General features: G+C 40.9%; 1 protein-coding gene across 6 annotated transcripts in view; it reads left to right on the top strand.

Moving 5' to 3' along the window:
- Positions 1–12,558, top strand: part of LOC137989295 (tetratricopeptide repeat protein 28-like) — a 22,668-nt gene extending 10,110 nt beyond the window's left edge. For 4 of the 6 annotated variants that reach the window (XM_068835130.1, XM_068835124.1, XM_068835142.1 and 1 more), the window contains 2 exons: positions 673–4,300; positions 10,992–12,558. In XM_068835130.1, the coding sequence (XP_068691231.1) occupies positions 721–4,300; positions 10,992–11,101 (3,690 nt within the window). In that variant the 5' untranslated portion in view covers positions 673–720 and the 3' untranslated portion in view covers positions 11,102–12,558. Of the gene's footprint in view, positions 1–672; positions 4,301–5,696; positions 5,888–10,991 lie in introns of those variants that run through there. The other 2 variants (XM_068835152.1, XM_068835144.1) reach the window with 2 other exon arrangements.
- The last annotated feature ends 12,442 nt before the right edge of the window (positions 12,559–25,000 follow it).

Raw genomic sequence — 25,000 nt, 5'->3', positions numbered from 1 at the left:
GTTCGATATTGATAAATTTAAACCTCTTAGGTAAGTTTATTTCGTGCATTTTCTTCTAATGGGAATCTAATCTCAGGATTTCAGAATTCTGTCAAAATAGGACATAGGCCGAATTAAACAAAATAATATTTAAAACAGAGTTGACGTCAATCGCAGAAAATGAAATATGTTAGACTCATAATGACGTCACATCCTGTCTTTTTGGTGTCATCACTATGTCGGCTTCACACAGGAAGGATTTTATGTCAGAGAAACATATCTCAGAACTTTTAGCTTTAGACTAGCAGTAATCAACAATCAGTGATATACGTTTGATTACTATTTTGTCATCGATGAGACACTGGTATTGCTGAACAGTCACCAATCCAGGTATTAATCATGTCCAACAGGGCTTCACTTCCCTTGGGCAAGCCGCAACACTGTTATTTGTATCAAACGTTCTTAGTAGGTTAAATACCCAAGCATTGTTTTATCATATGACAGGTTATTTATTCTGTAACGTCTCTGTAATTCAAAATCATTCCTTGTAAAACCCTAATGAAGAAAGCAGTTTCTTTTGAAATAATGGCTTAAGATAATTATTCCTTCACTGTTCAATCAATCCTGCTCCTCTTTTTACATTTGTAGTCGGGGTACTGAACTTCTTGTGGTTTTTGTTCATTTATCTTCTAGGTGCACCCCAAATTTCTGAGAAAACCTTCCCGGTTCTGAATATCAAAAATGGTGGATAGGAAGTTGGGCAATTTGGAGCGGAACATACAAGAGCTTAGCATTGCAAGAAAAGAGGGAAACAGACGAAGGAAGGGTTTGGCTTGTTTCAATCTGGGAAAGTACTATCATGGCATAGCAGACTTTAAACAGGCCATAAAAAATTATGCAGAAGCATTAACCACTTTTAAGGAATTGGGTTTAAGGCCCGAAGAAGGAAAAGCCTCTTGTAATCTCGGCAATGCTTATAACAGTCTGGGCAATTTTAAGCAAGCCATAGAGTATTACAATCAAGATCTTAGTATTGCAAAAGAAGTAAAGGACAGGGCTCGGGAAGGAAGAGCCTATTGCAATCTCGGCAGCACTTATCACAGTATGGGCAAATTTAAGCAAGCCATAGAGTACCATAATCAAGGTCTTAGTATTGAAAAAGAAGTAGGGGATAGGGCCAGAGAAGGAAAAGCCTATGGAAATCTCGCCAATGCTTATTGCAGTCTGGGCAATTTTCAGCAAGCTATAGAGTATCACAATCAATCTCTAAGTATTGCAAAAGAAGTGGAGGACAGAGCTGGGGAAGGAAGAGCCTATTGCAATCTCGGCAGCACTTATCACAATATGGGCAATTTTAAGCAAGCCACTGAGTACCATTATGAAGATCTTAGTATTGCAAAAGAAGTAGGGGACAGGGCCAGAGAAGGAAAAGCCTATGGCAATCTCGGCAATGTTTATTGCAATTTGGGCAATTTTAAGCAAGGTATAGAGTTTTACAATCAATGTCTTAGTATTGCAAAAGAAGTGGAGGACAGAGATGGAGAAGGAAAAGCCTATTGCTATCTCGGCAATGCTTATTACAGTCTAAGCAATTTTAAGCAAGCCATAGAGTACCACAGTCAAGATCTTAGTATTGCAAAAGAAGTGGAGGACAGGGCTGGGGAAGGAAGAGCCTATTGCAATCTCGGCAGCACTTATCACAGTATGGGAAATTTTAAGCAAGCAATAGAGTACCATAATCAATATCTTAATATTGCAAAAGAAGTAGGGGACAGGGTCAGAGAAGGAAAAGCCTACGGCAATCTCGCCATTGCGTATGACAGTCTGGGCAATTTTAAGCAAGCCATAGAGTGCAACAATCAACATCTTAGTATTCTGAAAGAAGTAGGGGACAGGGCCCGAGAAGGAAGAACCTATGGCAATCTCGGCAATGTTCATTGCAGTCTGGGTAACTTTAAGCAAGCTATAGAGCTTTACAATGAATGTCTTAGTATTGCAAAAGAAGTGGAGGACAGAACTGGAGAAGGAAAAGCCTATTGCTCTCTCGGCAATGCTTATTACAGTCTAGGCAATTTTAAGCAAGCCATAGAGTATCACAATCAAGATCTTAGTATTGCAAAAGAGGTAGGGGACAGAGCCAGAGAAGGGGGAAACTATGGCAATCTCGGCTGCGATTTTTGCAGTCTGGGCAATGTAAAGCAAGCCATAGAGTACCAAAAACAATGTCTTAGCATTGCGAAAGAACTAGGGGACAGGGCCGCAGAAGGAAGAGCCTATGGCAATCTTGGCAATGCTTATTCCAGTCTGGGCAATCTTAAGGAAGCCATAGAGTTTCACAATCAATCTCTAAGTATTGCAAAAGAAGTGGTGGACCGAGCTAGAGAAGGAAATGTGTATGGCAATCTTGGCATTGCTTATTGCAGTCTGGGCAATTTTAAGCAAGCCATAGAGTACCACAAACAACGTCTTAGTATTGCAAAAGAAGTAGGGAACAGGGCCGGAGAAGGAAACGCGTATGGCAATCTCGGCAACGCTTATTACAGTCTGGGCAATTTGAAGCAAGCCATACAGTTCCACAAAGAATGTCTTTGTATTGTGAGAGAAGTAGGGGACAGGGACGGAGAAGGAAGAGCCTATGGCAATCTTGGCAATGCTTATACCAGTCTGGGCAATTTTGAGCAAGGTAGAGCGTACCACAATCAGTATCTTAGTATTATGAAAGAAGTAGGGGACAGGTCTGGGGAAGGAAAAGCCTATCGTAATCTTGCCGTTGATTATTACAATATGGGTGAGCTTCAAAATGCGCTTCTCTTTAATGAACACAGCTTTAGGATTTCCAAGGAAACGAAAGATCCAATAGGGCAGGGAAAGGCGTGTTATCAGCTCGGTCGTGTTCATGAAGTTTCAGACTCCTTGATCAAAGCTCTTAATTACCATCGGCTGAGCATAAATTATTATGATGAAACAAGGCGCCTTCTTCAGTCAGAGGATGCATGGAAAATAAGCTTTCGTGACACAAATAAGTTTGCGTATACTGCTCTGTGGACAGCACTCTTGAAGAATGGAGAGGTTGATGAGGCCTTGTGTGCTGCTGAGCAAGGCAGAGCGCAGGCTTTGGCAGACATTTTGAAGATGCGATACAGCGTTGATGAGAAACCTCCTTTGGGAGTTACAATGAAAGAAACTATCTCTTTTGTAATGAAAGATCTACCGTCTCAAACTGTTTTCACTGCACTTGCAGGGAACAAGATCAGCTTCTGGTTTCTACGAGAAGATGGCGGGTTAAATTTTAGAGTAAAGGAAATCGAAAATGGTAGTGCTGACTTACTGATGAAAAGTACTTTGAAACAGATCAGTGTGGGGACCGTTGTACGATGTGAGAATCGTTCGCTTGACAAACAATGCAGCAACTTCTCATGTTGTGCGGACGCGGTTGAGGAAACCGTTCAGTCCTTGAGCCTCTCTGTGAACTCTTTGCAGCCCTTGTATGATGTCTTAGTCAGTCCTATTGCAGACTTGCTGCAGGGTGATGACTTAGTCTTTGTTCCTGATGGACCCTTTTGCCTGGCTCCTTTTTCTGCATTGAGTGACTCTGTCAGGATCCGTGTAATTCCCTCGTTGACCGCTTTAAAAGTGATCACTAGTGCACCTGACGACTTTCAAAGTAAAAATAAAGCGCTGCTTGTAGGTGATCCGTGCTTGAAGGAAGTCACTTACGGCACTGGTGAACCCATGTATGAACAGCTGCCATGCGCGAAAGAAGAGGTGGAGATGATTGGAAAACTCCTGCAGACCTCGACTCTCACTGGCAGAAATGCAACGAAAGCTGAGGTGTTGAAAAGAATGACGTCAGTTGCGTTAATCCACATCGCTGCTCATGGAGATGACAAATTTGGAGAAATTGCTTTGGCCCCAAATCCCAAACGCACATCCCAGATCCCTGAAAAGGAAGATTACTTGCTAGCATTGAGCGATGTTTACGCAGTTCGTCTTCAGGCAAGACTGGTTGTACTGAGTTGCTGTCATAGTGGCCAGGGAGAGTTAAAATCAGAGGGTGTTGTGGCAATAGCCAGGGCTTTCCTGTGTGCTGGCGCCCGGTCTGTTCTGGTGTCACTCTGGGCAATTGATGACAAGGCGACATTGATGTTCATGAAATCTCTCTACCAACACTTGGCAGATAGAAAAAGTGCAAGTATAGCTCTTCACCATGCTATGAAATCTCTTCGGGAGACAAAGGATTATTCCACCATAAAATACTGGGCTCCATTTGTGCTAATTGGCGATGATGTCACCTTGGGGGAACACGAACACGAAAAGAATGGTAAGTGCTATTTAAATATAACTTTAATTACTGAATCGCTGTACTTTGTAAATGTTTTTAATCTGCCAGTTGTCGAAAAGAGGAGGTACGTTCTTCAGAGAGAAATGGTTTTAAAATCGGTTACCAATGTAATAATTGTTTTTACTCGAACTGCTTTGGCCAATACCTGAAACGTATTTTACATGTACAATGGGGTTTCAGTGATATTAAGATACTGTCAAAGTCCTTACATTTGTGATCTGTTTTGTTAGCATCTGTACCAGGATTAGTTAATCACTTGATAGAAATAAGGGACTGGGCAAAACGGCTTGCTTCCATAACTTAGGATTTAGCCGTCGTGTTATTTCGGCCCTTAAATACTTCAAAATAACTCCAAGCTTTAGCGTTGTTTCTCAGGTGCTCATTTTAGTGACAAGTGTCTTTAGATTTCCATTTAAAGTCAAGTGACGGTCTGGCGGAATGTGTATTTTCTGTGTTTCTGTAAAGTTGGCCTGAGCTAAATAATCCAATCAATCGTTTTGGGAGGCAAGTGTCTGAAAGCTAAAAGAAAACAACCTAGTAAAGTACGAATGTCTAGAAATTACCTTACTTTTCATATTGATATACGTAGAAAGTACGTGTAGTATGCGAAAATTGTTAGGGCCAAGATTCCATTACCCAGGAGTAAGAATTTTATAATGGTTTCTGTCAATCAGCGTCAGAAAAGTGTTCATTTTGAAACCAGGTTTTGTGGGAAAATAAAAAAATAGACCAAATAGACGAACTGAATGTGTATCCAATTCAAATCTCCTGGGGTTAAGATTCTTTGTGTATTGTGTTGGCATTATGATGTAGAATTGTCATTTAAATGATACGGAAATACTGGGAACATAAGGTTTTATTCCCGAAGGGTTTGAATTAGGTACAACATTGAGTTAACCGATTTGGTCTATTGTTTATTTTCTCGCAGAACTCAAGTTTAAAAATAAACACCTTCTGACGCTGATGGTAAAAAAAGTCTCTGTTACGAGCCAGAAGGCCCATCAGGCCGGCGCTTATCCCCGGTTTCTGTAGCATGAAGCAACTAGGAGTATTTCTACTCCCCCTTGGATGAGATGCTAGTCCACGCAGGGTTACCCCCAGCATTAAATTTGCCGGTACCCATTTATACACCTGGGTGGAGAGAGACACAGTGAGAGTAAAATGGCTTGCCCAAAAACACAACATAATGTCCCCGGCCAGGACCCGAACCAGGGACCACTCGATCCGGAATCGAGCACTCTAACCATGGGGCCGTACTGATGGGGACCCGGTCACTTTTGGGTAAATCTTACTGTTGGGTGATAGATTCTGGCTGGGCCTAGAACCAAACAAATGGAAAGTTTCTCACTGTAAAGTTTTACATGTTTATTTTCAGATATTTTGTCGTTTCAATGAAATGGGCGGTTTGTTAGGGTAAGAACTTCTAGAGGCTCAAAAGGTGGGAAGTAAAAGTTGCCTGGTCTCTTAAGTTGTGTGCAGTTAATTTAAAGACTGCAAAATTTTTTTTAGGCAAACGTCTAGATTTATTGCGTGATTTCTTAAGAAACTTCCAGAAGGTTAAAAGCTGCTTCAGGTAATAAAAATGTTGGTTGATCTCTTCATTAAGGTTTCTTTCTACAATCTTTAAATTTCAATGGAAACTAGTTAGGAGACGACCATCGATATCAATGTATAGACTGATCAATGTACACAACCCCTTTCTTCAAACGGGTGGTGTAATAAACTATCATGCTGAAATACAAGACGATATACCTTAGCCATAGTTTAAATATCTTAAAAATAAACATATGAAACTTATAATGTCGTCGAGAAAAGAACATCCTGACTGGTCAGTGCTTTACTTATACAGAGAATTTAGAGGAGAAGAATTACGTTGATCACTTTATTGTCCGTCAATATAATCGTCGCTAATGGCAACGTGAGCGCACACTTGCTACCATAATATTAATGACTGCAGCGAAAAGTGTTTTACTCCGGGTAAAAACGTCAAGCATGCTCACAATCCTGTAGTATGAATTCATTAACCAATAAAGGAACACATGTATTCTCGGCTCGCAAATTTGTGTTTGGTCTTTCCGGCACCTGTAGTTTCGACGGTTTTATTGGTCCATGGAAACAAAGTTATGTCTATAGCCAAATGGACTTGTCAATGTCTTTCGTCATGCGGTTGTTGGAGGTGTTTTTGAACATGTCTTCTTATCAGTTGAAAAATTAGGTTCAACTGGGGTGCAGGGAAAGCGCAGTGGTGAGAGCACTCGCCTGCCACCAATGTGGCCCGGGTTCGATTCCTAGACTCGGCGTCATATGTGGATTGAGTCTGTTGAGTCTGTTGGTCTGTTGGTTCTGTTGGAAGTTTTCTCCCGGTACTCCGGTATTCCCTCTCCTCAAAAACCAACATTTGACTTGATTTGCGTTCATTGTTAATTTCAGTCTACAGTGCCCATAATTAGTGCTCCTTCCCCTTGAACGACTAGACACTTAAATAAAGTTCCATTCCTTTCCTTTTACTCTAAGCAAATGAAAGTTGGAAATTTTATTTCTGTTATGATGCGGGTCGTTCGAGCTATACGAACGATCTCCAAAATGGCATTTTAAAAGTTATAAAGTACATTTCGTCACCCCAAATGTGATCTCATTAACCTTTTATCTTAGAGATTCAATTGGAATGCCCTAGGACTTCTCAATTTAATAGTCCCCTCATCCACAACAACGAAAAACGATCATGCATGTCTAGTACCCCATACAGTGCGTTCACTTGTACGTCTTATTCACAGTCTAATCCTGTCTCTCAGGTAGTACGGGAGATTCAATTGGCCAAATGAACGAGCCGTATTCTACAGTACAATTTTTTTTTGTCGCATTATTCAGTGATCTGGAGATGTAAAACTATCTTGCACACCTTGTTTTCTTGGGTGGTGCTGTAGGTTACGGCTGCCTGTTAAAGATAGCAAAAGCTGTACACCAGTCAAATTGGAAGAGATTACAATAAAAGCGGCCATCCTGCAATGGAATTTGGAGATTTAGAGGTAGTAAAAAGGTCAAATCGGTGGAGAAAATAAAACGAGCGACCATTGCCAGCTGAAACTAGTGTCATACCCGAGCTCCCACTAGCCTCCAATAGCTCAGTGATCTGAGAGTATTCAAACCAGTAATCGGAAGAAGGTCGTACGTTCGACTTCTGCAAAGGAGCACTCGGATTTTTTCCGAGTATCCCCCAGTGACCTTGGAAAAAAAATCCCTCTTCACTCGTCTCATTATTTGTTAGTAAGGTGATCTTAATGTACTGCTAATTGCGAGTCGCCAAGGTTTCAAATACGTGTGGGCCCAATTCCAATACTAGGGTTGATCTCTGATGGAATAATTGGGTATAAAAACTTCGCAGTAGTGTTAGGCCTCACTCGAACTTTGGAATAATTACTATCACTAACGAGCCGCGACGGAACGGAAGTTCAAATAGTCGAAAGGATTGTTGCTACGGGATGACGTCATTATCCGGCTTAGTGTTCATCACCACTTTGACACCTCTTTGATATCATTTTGTACAAACGTTTTGTACTGTAAGGTAGTGAGGCCTGGTTATTTCAATATAATGGACAGGATCGGCCTTGTCAGGTCTTTGATTTCATATAATATTTCTGCGTAAGCAAAAGCGGGAAAATTGGCTGATCTCCGGTGTAATAGCCACAGCTAAGGTCATAAGTCACTTACTGTAAATATAAATCGTTGTCCCGGTAGTTCCTTGCTTCCCTAATTCTTTAGTTTTTGTGGTTCGTGTGGCTAACTGTTTCTCGTGGTTCTCCTGGTTCTCCTAGTTCTCTGGTTCTCGTGGTGTTCATGGTTCTCTGGCTCTTGTGGTTCTGTGGTTCTCCTGGTTCTGGTGGTTCTCTGGTTCTCGTGGGTTCTCTGAAAGAAACATACAATCAAGACATTGAATGAGATGGAAATTACATACTGACACAAAGTAATAGTGGTATTTGCCTTCAATAGCTCACATTCAGATTACCGGTATGTCATTAAATAAAAAATTGCAAAGAAATGTCAAAATACAAAACAAAGTAATTACCACAGAATACAGTACATGATTTGAAAGATAATCTCAGGATGGTCTGATTTATTTCATGCAACGGATTGCGTTAAGGATCCAGTCATCATTATTGGTAGGGGGAGATAGGCAGGTGATAAATTTGCCTGAGAATTAACCAAGAAAATATCAGATTTTCAAGCTGTTCTTCAGATATACATGCAAAATCATATTTATTCTGACATTAATTTTTTTTCTAGGATTACATGTAGTTATGAATTTTAAAAGGTTAATTTCCTAACCAAAGCTTTATTAGGGCCTGTTTACTAATTACATGGAGGGAGGCTGAGGATCCAAGAAGGGGCACCCTCTAAGAAGGGACAAAAGGCCCCCTCTTTACTTGCAAAGGGTTGTCCCCAGGGCAACTGGAACCAATTTCATTCTGTTTTGGTGGTAATGTGACAGTAACATGATCCTGCTAAACTTGACTCCTAGGATGGTCAACCTACATGTAACTAAAGCTTTCACATGGCTTAACAAACCCTTAGTTGGCCATGATAGGAGGGTTACCTTAGCAAACAGATAGGGTAACCCTCCTCTTAGGGTGTCCCTATCTCTCATGTAAATGAAACTGGAAAATACAATTGAACTGGGTACAATTGAACTTATCATTGCTGGTGATGAGAGGGGTGGGGGGGGGGGGGGTAAGGGGTAAGGGTAATTTCTAAAAAAATATCTAACAATGGTTTTCTCTCATTCCCTCCCTGTGATCAAAGATAAATTAACCCCTGTGTGCAAGTATAATTTTAACAATGTGGCCCGGCCCCCACCCCATCCCTTGAAAAGGCTCACTGTGCAGTGACCCCAACCCATGGTTTTTTCTGTAACGTAGAATAAACTTACTGTTTCCGATACTGCGGCCTTTGTAAGTTTCTAGCGTCTCGACGATGTTTATGGCCATATTCATTGTTAAGATGCTGATGGTTCTCTCGGTTGGTCCGGTCTGGTGAGCTAAAGCCTTTTTCAGTCGCTCCGCCCTGATGTGCATGTTGACAGCAACGTGAATCACTTGTTTGTTCCGTTTAGAGATCGGATGTTTAACTTCCGGCTTAGGCCTGGTTCCAGAAGAACTCTGTGATGGTGTGACGTCCTCCGGCGGTTTAGAGAACTTGAAAAATGCTTCTCTGGCACTTGCGCTTAGCGAATACTTAACAGTTTTATCAGTATTGTGCTCCACAAAAATTTGCTCGAGCACAACGTTCAGCAATCCGCAATCTCCTCCAAATCTCTCTCCACTTTTTTTCTGATACATGAACGAGGTTCTGTCAGCAAGACCATTATCAGCATCGATAATCCGTGGCCAAACTTTCGCAAGGAACTGCCGTGGTGTCCTAAATGCCAGTATTGAGGCCCTAGCAAATGCGACTCCACTACGTTTCCCTTTGTTGCCTTTTAGCAGTTACCATCAAAACATTTGCAAAGTCGCTCCATTGAAAGGACTGACTTGGAAGGGTGACTTGGCTTCGTCAAAAACGAATTTGCCTCATCAATACAAAGAATGGGAACTGTTGATCCTGAAACGAAATGATTGAACAGTCCATTCGCGGAGGTGATGTCTATCAAGATATTGGTGTTGATCTTTGGCTCGATGTGTCCTACAATCGGACCAGTACAGCCGGAGTCTTTCCTGATCGCGAAGGCGCCCTGAAATCATGAAGAGGTTCCCTCGTTCCTCATATGTGCCAAATAACTTCACCATTGTCTTCCCAATCAACTCACTGATCAAAAGTAGTTCTCGTCAAAAGTAGCTATCGTGTGCTTCCACGAGAAGTGAACCATTCTTTGGTAATATCTGGGACCACCGCATCGATTGAAACGATATATACCTCTCCTAGTTTTTCTTCCAGATCGCTCAAAGGACGAAGTTCACTTTCTTTATCCATAACGAAGAGAAAAACTATCAAACGAGAGAGGAGACGAGCAAAGCAAATTCTGAAATGCGCGGGAAATCGGGCTGTTAACCTCTTCCCCAGGGTTCTCTCGACATTCAAAATGGCGACGCACGCGCGAGTACCACGCGAGCTCCAGAGAACCACGAAAAAATCAATCATTTTATTTAAATAATTTAAATTTAACAAATACAAGGTGTTACAAATAAACCCACTGGGAACTCGGAAAAATCCGAGCCCCAGATGGAATTCGAACCCACGACCCTCCGTGATCTAGTACGGATGCTCTAACCACTGAGCTACTGGAGACTCTATGGTGAGCAAGGGTGAAATGTGGGTATTTGACTCGAGCTGCATCACGCAGCCACAGAGTCAAATAGCGACTGACAACATAGCTCATAACTGCATCGCGCAGTCACATTGAGAGCATCATTGAAATACAGTTGCCTGTATTTCTGTGAACGATGCGGCCAACCAACCACCAAAGTGAGGTGGGTTCGAATCCCATCTGGGGCTCGGATTTTTGCGAGTTCCCAGTGGATTCATTTGTAACACCTTGTATTTGATATATGTTAATCATTGTCTAAATTTAACAAATTAGAAAAATTCATATATGTACAACCCGCATGTAGCAACGCTATGCACTTTTCTAATTTGTTAAATTTAAATTATTCAAATAAAATGATTGATTTTTTTTTAGAAAACCACACGAACCAGAGAACCACGAGAACTACAAGAACCAGAGAACCACGAGAACTAAAGAACCAGAGAACTAAAATAACCAGAGAACCACAAGAACCAAAGAATTAGGGAACCAAGGAACTAACGGGACAACGATTTATATTTATGACATTAGCTGTGGCTATTACACCGGAGATCAGCCGGAAAATTCACTTTCCCTCGATCGAGTGCAGCGATGGACGCCTTCGAACTTCTCGTATGGCTAATTTGCTGCACTCTTCTATAACTAATCGAAGGCAATGGTTTCTTCTGAACAGAAAGATTTGCGGCGCCCTTAGTGTTGGAAAACGTATGTCAAGGAGCCCTTTGGTAGCAAATTTATTTATTTATTTATTTATTTACTTAGTAACTTCCATTTAGTGAAAATGACATAACAACAAAAAAAAAAAAGAAAAAGAAAAAAGGCACTAAATTAGGGACTAACGTACTGACTCGAAGTCCCACTGAGGTCAGCCTCCATAAATATATACTTATACTAAAACATACGTAAACAAAATCTAATAATTAACAACAGTTCATTCTATTAATTGAGCGACAATGAGGGCAGACTGTTTTCCATGTTTGAGTTCTAGAAGTGTCAAAAATTAGCGATAAACTTGTTTAAAGAAGTAGTTAAATAGACGGTCTATAAAGGTAGAGAGAGCTTTAGTTTCACATATATCTAACGAAATATTGTGGAACAATGCGATTGAAAAATGAGTCACGAAATAAGGAATTCCGGACACGATTAGGTCGTAAATTAGAGTCGTCGGCATTCCTAGTACGACCAGTTATTATATTGGTATAATGTTCCCGAGGGTTTCCAATCTCCTTAAACACTGAATTTGGAACATTTTTTGCCAAGGTTTTTGTCGAGTTACCAAAACAATAACTTAAAGCAACTGTTGTTCAAAAGTATTGATTGCCAGTGTTACAAACAACTCTATTTTGATTTGTTCACAGTGGAACTACGTAACGTTGATTTGTTAAAGGGTATACGACAATTTGACCAAACACATCCTGCCATTTTTGTAATTGTGAAGGCCTGGCAAGACGAGGAATTATGTTTCCAGAAACATGCGTAGCGTGCATGAAACCTTTACTCTATACAGAGGCCCTGTTAGGGGGGGGGTGCCCATGTCGTCCGTCTGAATTTCACAGCTAGCTATGTCGTAATTTCGGAACATTCTTGTGTCGCCTGTCGGAATTTCATTAATAAATTTTAGCTCGTTGCCCCTCTGACAATCCCCATTCGCTGGAACGACGTCAACGGAACATACGGCCTCTATCTTTAATACTTTTAAGCCCAGAGTTTTGAGACCTTTTTTAATGTTTAATACCTATTCAGACTACTTAGAATAGTTGTTGAAGTCAATGAAATTCCATCTACTATACAAGTGAATAAAGGCCTAATCTGGCAAAGCAATCGAGTTATAATAGCGGTTCTACAATTACAATACGATACAATACATACTTAATTGACCGCTCCCCACAGGGGCTTTTCAGGGCCAATGAAACACAACGAAACGAAACAACAACAACTGTTAAGAATCCCAACTGGCCGGAGGCAAACCAGTTGGCTATTTACAAGTGCAGCTGGGAAGTTGAACCAGGGACTACCAGGATCAAATTCAACGAGTGGTTAGAGCGGGTCTTGAACCCGGGATCTCCGGATTTCAAGGCAAGCGCCCCAACCACTGGGCCACACTGCCTCCTGATTCTGGTAGTGCAAGAGTCTAATGTTTCTTCCGAGTTCAACTCTGATTTATTTGTCAGACTGTGCTTTTCTGTAACTATAATAACCCAGGAGGAAGGACATTATCGACCATTCATTATCCGCAAGGCATGCGTTTACAAAAGGTCTGTGAAAAATCATAGTTAGTAGAGGGGACTGGTTATGAAAATCGGCAAACTTCAAAGGGTTAAACAATAGCGCGGTCTCTGATGTTGAACAGACCCGTCACGTGACTCTGACTGTGCACAAGTTCGGCACTCCGACGACTCACTTATGACTCTGATAGTGATGTATTTCAATAACTCGCTCACGATTTGGAACACCGAGATGAGCGCGATCAATAGAGAAAAAAGTATCTCTCTGACAGACTGATGCATGGAGTGCGCACGTGGGTCATGCAGGGAAAACATGATACGCAAAGCGGAAAAGTCCTCAAAGGGAGTGATGCACTGATTACGTCAATCACATGAAATGAACAATCGAAACAGCAGTAAAATGAGATGTATTTCTGTTCGCTTTTATTGGACCCTTATTAGCCATAATTGGCCATTATTATTAACAATGATCATTATTAAGTAATTACGACGAATTGTGTACGCGCAAATGTTCCGCAGTCCGCAGAACATTCACAATTCTGAAATTCGCTGTCGGTCAGTCTTGACATTTGTGTCGCTTTCGCTAATTCGTTGTAATAGTCTGTCGGTCGTCGCCAGTTCGTGGCTATCATGTCGCCGGTTCAAGGCCATGTCGCTTGTCGGAATTTACCCCTAACAGGGCCTCTATACACTCTCAATGTCACAGCTGCAAAGCACTATGAACGTACGCGCGAGAATACACAGTTATTCATGTAAAACTGTTGCAGCACAACCTTAAGGTTACAGTTTCCACGAGGGTTACAACTCCAGCAGCTGAAATTAAATTATGCCCGGGGAATAATCCGGTTCTTTCAGATTTTCTTACGTGCACGACTCGCCATTGCCTCTCTAGGGAAAGAAAAGGCCAGTCAAAAGTGCATTGGGATGGTTTCTATTTTTTCCAACTGGTCCCTGATTCCTGCTGATCTGGTCCCTGATTCCTACTATGGTAGGCGGTCATTCCCGATCTATTCTGAAGTTTTATAATGCACAATTGATCGTATTTCTTTTTAATCCAGAAGCATCCGTGGAAAGGACGTCTGAGATTCTTTCTGACACTTAAAGAACATTCTGAATTCTCGGGAGACGGTGAAACCATTTATGGTCTTGGATTTTCCCTACATATAAAAAATATGGTCACAATTCTTTGTAATCGTGTTACTGAAACACGGAGAGTGCTTTTCACATCGCTATTTTAAGGGCTGGCGTCAATGAAATTTTTTTTATTTTATAGCGTTCCTTTAACTTAATGCCCTCAGAAGATGACATGATTCCGTGAAAGTTGACGCTTCAAACGATTTGCGATGACAGATAAATGGAATACAATGAGAATGAAATGTTGCAATGAACTGGGCATCCAGCTGAGATACCGGAGTTTTACTCCCTTTTCTCAGCTGGATGCCCCAGCCTTTTTTTGGTTGCTCAGAGCTTGCGGCTCGTTATCGGAAAGACAACAATTAACGATTATCTAACTTAGGCTTGGGCCGAGCCAAGTTTGTCCTTGTGAATAACATCTCACATACCCACGGCCTGCTCCCGTTCTGGCCTTGTAGCTCAGTCGGTAGAGCGACGGTGATCAAAATCCGAAGGTCTTGGGTTCAAATTCCACCCTGGTCAGAGTGACTGTCTTTCTCTGTCCTTGTGTGGGCCCAATTCCTATACTGACTAGGGTTGATCTCTGATGGAATAATTGGGTATAAAAACTTCACAGTGATGTTAGGCCCCGTCCACACGAAGACGATTGTAAACGCAAACGCTAGTAAACGCAAACTTTTTTATGCGTTTAGGCCTTCAGTCCACACGAAGACGATGAAAACGCTCGCCGTAAACGCATAAATTCGAAAACGCTCTCCAAAGTGGATAAATTTGAAAACGTTTATGCGTGTTCGTGTGGACGGCCGTAAACGTATATTTTCGTAAACGCTGTGAAAACGCTGACGTCAGATGTCAGCGCCAGTCTCTTTCATCGAGTGTGTTTCCAAGATGGCGTACACACGAGTGTTGAGCTGTGTCATGCTTGCGCTTATTTCAAGCATAATTGCGCGCATTCAATTGAATCTTGCAATAATCGATATACAGGAAAACTACAAAAGAAGAAGACTAAACCTCTCAAGATTGTTATCCACAACTACAAGCACTTTTACTCGAGTAAAACGACTTAGATGCAAACGTGAGAGCATCGTTTTATGCGTTCACGAGCGTTTTCGTGTGGACGGGTGAAAACGCTACGTAAACGATGATCGTCTTCGTGTGGACGGAGATAAAAATATGCGTTTACGAGCGTTTGTGTTTACAATCGTCTTCGTGTGGACGGGGCCTTAGGCCTCACTCGGACTTGGAAATACTACCGAAGGACTGCAATGAACGGTTTCAAATACTGCTCATGGTTTATTTCATCCAAAATGTAGAGTCGTGCGGAAGGTAATATTCGAAATCTACGTAAAGATATCAATAGGAATTAAAATCAGCTAAGAAAATGTCAAAAGAAACCGTAAATAAGAATAATATTCACGTACCCGTTAGTGTCTCTCAATTACAAGTTTCAAACTTATAGTAATGATCTTACTAATCAACAATTGTTACGTCATATCATTACATGAATTTCGTGTTATACCAAAACACTTAATTAAGATATGCTTTCTTTTTACTCTCGATATATATCATTCAGGGCTGCAATATCCCTAGAATTACACAATCAAGTGATATCTCAAACAGGATACCCCTCAGTCTGCTCAGTTTTCCCTTTTAGTCAAGAACGAGCGAGGAAGCCATCCACATGACCATTTAATAAATGACCGTACAAGTCACGTTGAGTTATTAAAACTAACGGTTATCTAGGGTAAAAGACACAGAGCACACAGCAAATCAATACCACTCAGAAAAAACCGATTTTTCGGCAGCCTGATAACAAACCCAAAAACTTCCATCGAGTGAGAAATTAAAATGGAAATGTTTCCCCAATCAAATGCCGGGGCATCAACAACAAAGGGGCTGAAGGCGATTACAAAATTATTAGTCTAGCGGTTATCGACAAAAATTGTTCAATTTCATGATAAAGGCATGAAACTTGACCACATCACTAATGACCCTAAGACTAACAATTTGTGATATAGGGCCATTCCAAATAAACTTCTGGAGACGAGAACTACGCATGTCAAAAATTAGCGAACATGGAAACGAGGCTGAGAATAAAAATCCTATTTAAACGATAATGTTTGGAGCAATATGTGACAAAAGCTTTGAGATATGAACCACCAAGTCATTTAATACATTTTAATATTTATTTAATGCTGTCACGTGACTATCTTCCTTTATATTTATCGAAGTATTTGGGTACCCTATGGTGAAACGTTAAATATACATGCTTGCATTGTTTTCTGAACAACGATATTGGTAAAACTTGTTTATCTCAGAATATTAAACGGTTTTATTTTTCCTTCATTTGAATTTCTCTTCTGTTACTTTAGGACGCTGTACGACCTATCCTAAATAAGCATTGTGTTCACTGATTTGGGATCCCTGTGGTGAACTATTGAGCTAAACTTTTTTTTTGGTGGAACTGACAAATCTTCATCTATCTTACCCAAATTAAACAAATGGTTAGTGTTCTATTAAAGTTTGCTTTGGTCGACATGCACCAAGTGCTAGCTGCAGCAATGTACATAGTTACGGATGTTGGCAGTTATCGCCACAGTTGCACAAGCCAGTGCTGGCGGCCATAGATGGTTCTCACATTTGAAGAAATCTTCCAAGTTTCCATCCCGGATTTGACAAGCTATGTACAGCCTCGAAAACAGAGAACAGCCCTCCTTGAAAACTTCAGCTTTCACCTTGTCTTTCGAAACGATCTTCTTGTTCGGAGTGCTCAATGTAGGGAGATTATTCTTCTTAAGCGGGTATGTAACTGGCTTACTTCTGTCAATGAATCGCTCTTTAATAAACAAATTGAATTGTTCCTCTCCAATCTTTCTTGCATTGCGGACATTTCTGACCACAGCATCATCCATGATATCCTTAGTATGGATCACCATCAGGTTTTCACCTTCTTCCAAAAACGGTTTTCCAAGTTCTTTATGTGAAGATACAGTATTCAGAATGTCTTTGGAGAACGCATTCTGGACAGCCGGCTTCTGCTCATGATGGATCACCTTTTCCTCTGTCCCAAAGTTTCCCCCTTCAAATTCTTGAACCATTCTGGATAGTTCAAGACCTGCCACCATCCATCTTCTCACAGCCGTTGGATTCTCGGTAAGGCCAACTGCGCCTCCATCTCCTTTCACGACGGCATTAACCTGATCGTGACAATGATCTAGCGCTATGGACGAGAACAGTTTGGTGATCTTGGGTACTACAAAAGAGCCATTGATGAAATATTTGTACACACTTGGATGAGTGGATTGAAGGACACACATGTCTCTGTAGTGCACAGAAACCCACTTGGCGTAGTTAGAAAGGTCCATCACAAACATCCATGGCAGTATCTGTCGTAAGGCGTCGATGTACAAAGAAAAGTTACTTTCTCGGAGAGCTCTCACCAGCCGTAGACAGATCAACTCCAGATTGAGCACTGAAGACCAGTGATGAAACTGCGGTGACTTTTTCGACATTGCATCTCTCCATTCTTCTTTTGACAACAGGTTTTCTTGATCATTTTCTCTCGATTTGGCTTGATATACACTGTTGGCTTTACTCATCAGAATATGCAGACTTGTAGTCGTCACCTGGTGTGCTCGTCGTGTACGGGTTACATGGCTTGCAGACAGAAATGACTCTGCTGCCCTTGCGTTGCTACTCCTGCGTTACACATGACCTCTTCTCACCCGCTGCCACTCAGCCACTTACCAAGCATTTTGAGGGATGCCATCTCTATGTGCAGTCCCCCAACAAAATGAATTGCGCTTCACTGAACTGAGGAAGTGTCCATTGAATTTGCTTTGCTAAGGCAAACAGTGGCTGATCTAAAGCGATGACTGGAGTCTGTAAGGGGTTGACGTACTGCACAGTAGCCTAGATGACACACATACTGTGCGCTATCATGGCCAAGGAATGCTCATTCTCTGCAAATATCGGCAGCAGGGAGATAATTGCAGGCTTGTAGCTAGACAGTGACGATTGAGGAAACTCTGTATGCCGCCCACGATACAAAATCTTTGGGTTGAAGTTTCTCCTTTGCAACAAGTTCCTGAGTATTGCTGAGCCAGTCTCCTTCATCATACGGCCACGTTCATCAGAAAGGGGAACACGGGATGTTAATAACTGCTGTGGTACCTCGGGAGCATTTAAATCACCGGTGGGTAGTGCCATCAGTGTAACTTCACTGTAACTTGACGGAAGATGAGAAATGGTCTTAGAAGTTGAAGGCTTGAAAGGATCAAAGACGTCGGTGTCTCTTGGTGTTCCTAATTCACCATTGCAAGGATGCTGTGGAACTCGGGTTGTGATCGATGTTATCAACCGCAGCAGTAGTGAATAGTTCCCCTCTAAGTTTAGAAGGACACATAATTTATCTCCTTCGCGCTCATACCTCTCAATGACGCTATTTGTTATTTCGGTAGACACAGAGAGGAACCTGTCGTATGAAATACACATACCTAGATTATAAAAGGTATCGATGAGAGACAGGTCTCTGGTGGCCCCATGAAGTTTCAGAGCTGTATAAATGGGCAGCGGACACTCTCTTGATCTTATATTATGCGTGCTCCCAGCGGCCTCAGGTCAATCGCGAGGTCTTGAAATACTGTTAAATACAATAAGGTGTGGGATTGAAAGACAGGCCTGACTATCAGAAGGGTCGATCTCGGTGGTGGGACCTTTGATAATAATACCAACTAACGTTAGCAAGGAGACTGGAACAGCATTTGCCTGACATTCAGATAGGGAGTTGCCGTTGAAGGAGTTTTTTACTTTCAGGATCTCTCTTCTTACAATACTTGCTGCTCTCGCCAGACACCATGCATCCGAATCCATCTTTTTAACCTTTGAAAGCATCCCACCAATTTCATGCTGTGGTACCAGTTGAATTTCTCTGCCCTCTGCATGCGCTGTAAGGTCGAGAAATGCTGCTTGCACTCTCTCCTTAAGCCGTGTTGCATTTACCTTTCCCCACTCAGCACCTAGCTCTTGTACTTTAGAGGTATAAAATCTCACCAAGTCTGAAACAGTAAGTACTGCAGGCTCTTCTACTTCACGACATTCGTCAATATAAGCAAACAGCTCTGGAAATGCAAGCTCATCCAGCTGGACTGATGTGTCATCGGCAGGCTTTGAAGCCTTTTGTTTAAAAGGTCTGGCTTGATTATACCAGCACAACCAAGCACTTTGCAAGGTACTTTGCCTCGATGGCAATTAAATCACCAACAGACAGTTTAGCAATACGTTTTCTCTCATTCAGAAGAGCAGCACACTCTCTCACTCTTTTGTCAACACCAAGGGTCGATCCAGAATGAAGATTGCCAGGACTATCGTTTTCGTCAAAGAAAAAACATTGCCTTTGGGGATTATAACGTTCTACACAAGATCGCCTAGCTTTCATAGGGCTAGAGGGAATTTCTTCTTTTGTTTCATCTATTATTTCGTCTGCTGCAACTTCAGCTAATTTTCGTTTCTTTGCACGCTCTAGCTTGGTGTTATTATACAGATCTCTACGCGATTTATGCCAGGAGACTTTGTTGTGGAGTAGCGTTTGTTCGAATGCTTCGTTTTCATCTTCCGGCAACTCACAGCTAATCACATTAATTCCGAGCTTCTTGAATTCCTGGGTATTTCTAATAAAGGAAACGTAATCAGCACCAGCATCTTTTCTTTTCGAGTTCGCAGGACACTGTAAACTTTCCCCCGTGGCTTTCTGGAAAAAAACGCATCGCTTCCAGTCCATGATTAGCTGAAAACTGAAATTCTTTTTTACTTTTCAATTTCAATAGGACGAAAAACACGATGAAAATATCCAATTTTGCGCCAACATCTTGTTCTGGGGGTAAAATAATCTATTTCTTATTGAAAATGCCAAAAAGAACTTACATTTTACGTGAAATCATAAATGTTTCTCACCGTAAGTGATGGTGGCTGCCATCTTGAAAACCGTGCGAGTACTGGGCTCTAGTGCTAAACCAAAACCTTGCAACCCCTAAGCGGGATTCCTGCGGCCATGCTACTTTGTGCTGCGATAATTTTTTTTATTCTTTGACAACACCCCGTTATATTTTCCCCCCAGAACACTGGAAACATATATATTCTAACGTTTCACCATAGGGAACTCAAATACTTCGATAAATATAAAGGAAGATAGTCACGTGACAGCATTAAATAAATATTAAAATGTATTAAATGACTTGGTGGTTCATGTTTGCAAGCTTTTGTCACATATTGCTCCAAATATTATCGTTTAAATAGGAATTTTATTCTCAGCCTTGTTTCCATGTTGGCTAATTTCTGACATGCGTACTTCTCATCTCCAGACGTTTATTTGGAATGGTTTTATATCACAAAATGTTAGTCTTAGGGTCACTAGTGATGTTGCCAAGTTTCATGCCTCTATCATCTATTCACGAAATTCGCGGAAGAACTGGGTACTATGTGTATAAATAGACTAAGATGGATTGCCTTAGTTAGAAGGCATATATGTGGGATTCACTCTCTTACCCTGATAATCTCTTGGCCTTAGATAAAATTTCAAAGTTATAGAGCTGAGATAAATTAATAAACTACAAAGGTCAAATCTCATACACGATAGTAACAAGAGAATGCATAAGGCCCTTGGCTTACAAGTGAATATCATGCCAATAGGGAAATCTTTACAATCTTTGTCCCTTCCACTGATGTCTAGTTCCGCCGAATGTAAATCTAGCGCTGATGTCAACAGTTATGAAAAGCAAGTCATTACCAGACAACTTCATCTGCACGAGAAACAATGCATGCATGGGACGGTTTTATCTTGTCAGAAAATGTACTCTTACCTCTCCCTAGAATGCATGTTGTGATTCGAGCAGTGAATCTAGATCTTGTTGTCATTTGATTCTGAACTTGAAACTTAGACCTTCAAACAAAACAAAAAAATACATGTATTAAGAAAAGGGTAGTTCCATTAGTCGTTAAGGCAGCAGGCCGTCATTACCGTCGTCTGGTATAAATGATCTTTGGAACAAATTACTGAAGTTACGTCAAAAGAGCCAAGAAAACACTTTAAAAAAGGAAACATTTGTTATAGGTCAACCGTGTGCTTTGTTAGCTAAAATTGTCTCGTCTAACAAAAATTGAAAATCGGCGCTAATACTCGGCTCGTGTAACATCACCTTTAGTGACAGCAGCAATTAAAACGCAATGAACGTTCGGTCGTTTTGTAAATTTGTAACAGTTCAGAGTTTAATAACAATTAATCAAACAACTGTTCCATAAGCGCTTGTAAGATTTGAGACTGGCGCCCATTTGGCTAGGTACCTGACATCCATCTCATATCCAATGCTTGTTCAAGGGATTATTGTTAACTATCAGGTACTACATTACGGTCTTAAATTTGGTGTGAAATATCGCTACGCTTTACCACTACACGAAAAGACAAGTGTAGCGGAAGACAGCACACCTCATCATCCGTTACATGAAGCAACCTTTGGATGGGTGCAAGGGGGCTGGGGCTAGTGTAACGTGAACTGTTGCGGAGGTGAGTGAAGAAAGGATAACAACAACAATATATTTGCACTGCACAATTTACAATTGATATATAAAAATAAATTAAAATACATAGTCAGTAGCTGGAATAACTTAAAAGCTCTCGTCAAGTTCCCCGTTGCTGTTTTGGAGTACACCATTAGCCGTTTTAAGAAAAAACCTGAATGATATACCACATAGATTTACTGGATGAAAACGGATTGAACACATGCAACCAAAATCTCAAATATCAAACGTCGTCCCTTGCTCCTGCGAAGTACAAGAAACATACCAAGGTTATGTAAACTAAATGAAACATTCCACAATCATGATCAGGCCAACCCGGGCAGCCCGGGCTTCAACGGAAAGAACGCTGAAAAACGATAGATTTACGAAAAGCTCACCAGGGAGAAGTTCTCCAGCCTGCTTTACTATAAATGTGACGTTGAGGAGTACCGAATCATTGATTTTGAATTTCTCTTAAATGTCCACCTCGTTCATAACAATTTTTTTCTTGTTTTTCATTTTTTTTTTAAATTTAATCACTCACATTAGGATCATAGAGATGCACTATCTGCACTAGTACAACAATATATTTGCACTACACTACACTATACAACGTAACATTACATGTACATATGGGTTATTGACCAAGCGTGAGGTCAAGATGGCTGGATACTGACCAAGTTCTTTTTTTGCATTGGCCATGCTCTCTCCTCATTTAATCTTAACCATGAAAACACGTATCATTTTTAAGTCGCTTAACGAAGTCTGCAAATAAACCAGGAATGTCAAGCGAGAAAACGGCTGTCGTTAAAACACGGTCCTTTGAAACCTAGCAAACATTCTCGCTCATTAGATAAAAAAGTTTGAATGATAGCCCGTGGCTATGTAACTTTGCCGACGAAAACGTCAGGTAAACCCTTACTTATCTTCAAATTCCCTTAACACTGCTTCAAAAACTAGACCTCTTTACAGTTGTGTGCTAAGTTACCTGGCCTTTAAATGAAAGTGAGGCTGGTGTTGACCTTGTTATGATAGAGACCTCCCTTCTTTTCTTATGTTAATGATGTTGTTGTCATGCTAATTAGTAAGAATTTTTATAAGAAAAACAGTGAGGTTTATATCAAAATAAGGTCAACCCCAGCCTCACTTTCATTCACAGGCCGGGTAACTAAGCACACAACTGTAAATTGGACAATTTTCTTCCACCTATATCTTCACATAAAAATTTTTTTCCAGGGATGGAAGTTGTAATAGTTACCCCCTGAATTAAGCCCAAATATCAAATTCATACTCCCTCGTCTGTGTTTTCACATGACGTCACGGCGGCCATGTTGGTGTTCCAAAACAAAGGAATCGCAGTCATGATGGTGTACCAAACTAATCCTCCGGGAATTGAACTCTATTTTTATGTAAACACTTTCCTTTGTTTCAGTAATCCAATATGGATGCTGGTCACCTGAGTGAAAACGCTCTTTTGGTGGTTTGCAACTAATCTTAAGAGACACAGATAACAATGCTGCAATGTACAATTGCTGGGGGACGAACAAAAGGAGCTAATGATGAGAGGTCTTTTGTTTTTGTTCACCAACATGGCGGCGATGACGTAACGTGAAGCCACCTATAGGTGGCTTGCAACCAATCTCTAGAGGCACATATAACATTGCTGCAATGTACAATAGGCCATTTCCGAGTTCATGTCTGCCTTCTCTTCAAAGCGAGTCTAAGTGCGAAGTTTTTGTGATGCTAATTAGTTCTACTTTACATATGAATGAAAAATAATTTTCATAACAAAAACTTTGCACTTAGACTCGCTTTGAAGAGGAGGCAGGCACAAACTCGGAAATGGCCTATTGCTGGTAGACGAACAAAAGAAGCTTATGAGAGATCTTTTGTTTTTGTCTACCAACGATGCGGCGATGACGTCACGTGAAAACTACCCATACATTTGATTGACCACAAAAATGAGACTGTTTTGTGCCAATCAAGAAATTTCATCGCAAGTGATCATTTCCTTTTTTCCTATGACTTGCATGTTTGAGTACACGATGACAGTTATAGTAAGAAGAAATAAGATACTGGTAACTTTAAGGGTTTAAGGTTTTTATGACCAGCTTTTGAGACTACACTACTGAGGAAGATGATAGTTCAAAAATGGCTTTTCGGTACCACTTCAGAGAAACAGATTACTGTTAGTGTTAAATTGACTAAAGCTCGTCTTGCTTCAACTACTTAAAGGCCTTAAAGGTTGGTCGCAAGATCAGGTCTTAATTAAGCACAACAAAGACGGATACAATTGTAACATCCCATTAGCCAAAGACCATTACTTATAACACACTGATAAAGAAAGGCAGTGCTTTTCGAACTATTGGTAAATACAACGGATATTCCTTTATTGTTTGACCAACCTCTCACCGCAATAGTTACACGCTGATTAGATCCTTCACCAGGATCCGGTGCTTCTGTTTTTGTTACGTTGGTCTTTGCTGCTACAATTTAGTCTTAAACACAACGTTTGATTCAAGCTTTACGTTGTTACTCCTGACCTACGTCGTTAGCTAAGCGTAATTGCACCAGGTCCAATCCTGGACGAAATTGTTGACACAAAGAAGCCAATAAAGCACAAGCGGTTTCAAAGGCAATGCATGGGCACAAACATCTCACCCACCTCTCCCCCTTAAAATGTTTATTTGAAACTCGGAAACATTCTGAAAAGCAGCAGACGGTTTCAATATTGCCTGGAGTGTTGGGGGACACTTGAGGGACAGTGCTATGCGAAGATCTAGACGTATTGTAAAATATAAGGCACGTCTTTTATTAAAGTCATATTTGCGCGCATTATTGAAGGTGTAAAAACGTCATCATGTCCCGATTCTTCCGTTCACACTTGCAGCTTTCAAGTCGAGATTTTTCCTGGTAATACACACTACATATGTAATACTACATCACTGTAACTCTATATACGCGCAAGCTACAATGATGCCTCCTCGGGATTTTGCCTCCACGAAAAATCCCTGCGGGGGAAATTTAAAACTCATTGTCAAAGAGAGTAAGAATCTTTTCAACAAACAAAGTTAACTTGAGTATCGATGGAACAGGCTATAACGCTAATGCGCTAACGTCATGACCACCCAAGTCTTTTTCACTCTTTTTCAGCCGAAAAAAAAAAAATTAAAACATACAAGCTTATACCATGTTTTCTCTTTTCTTTAGAAAAATCAGACATTCGACCAAATTTAAGGGTTCACTGACCTCAACTTCCATTTTTTTGCAGCATTTTCCCGTTAATTTCTTATAATGAAGGCTTTCCTCGTTTGCTCTTGAATGTTTATCCAATGTGGTTGAAAAGGGTTGAAAAGTAATCTTTTTTTGTGACGTTGTTTAGATTGAATAGATTCAAATGTCTAGCGCTAAAAAAGGCAGGCGGTAAAAGATTACATAAATTTCATTTATCACAAGTTCCCATTTTCTGCCCTG

The sequence above is a fragment of the Montipora foliosa genome, chromosome 2 (genome assembly GCF_036669935.1).
Source record: "Montipora foliosa isolate CH-2021 chromosome 2, ASM3666993v2, whole genome shotgun sequence".
NCBI classification, from domain to species: Eukaryota; Metazoa; Cnidaria; class Anthozoa; order Scleractinia; family Acroporidae; genus Montipora; species Montipora foliosa.
The sequence above is the reverse complement of the archived record's forward strand: the minus strand, read 5'-3'. Positions and strand labels throughout refer to the sequence as shown.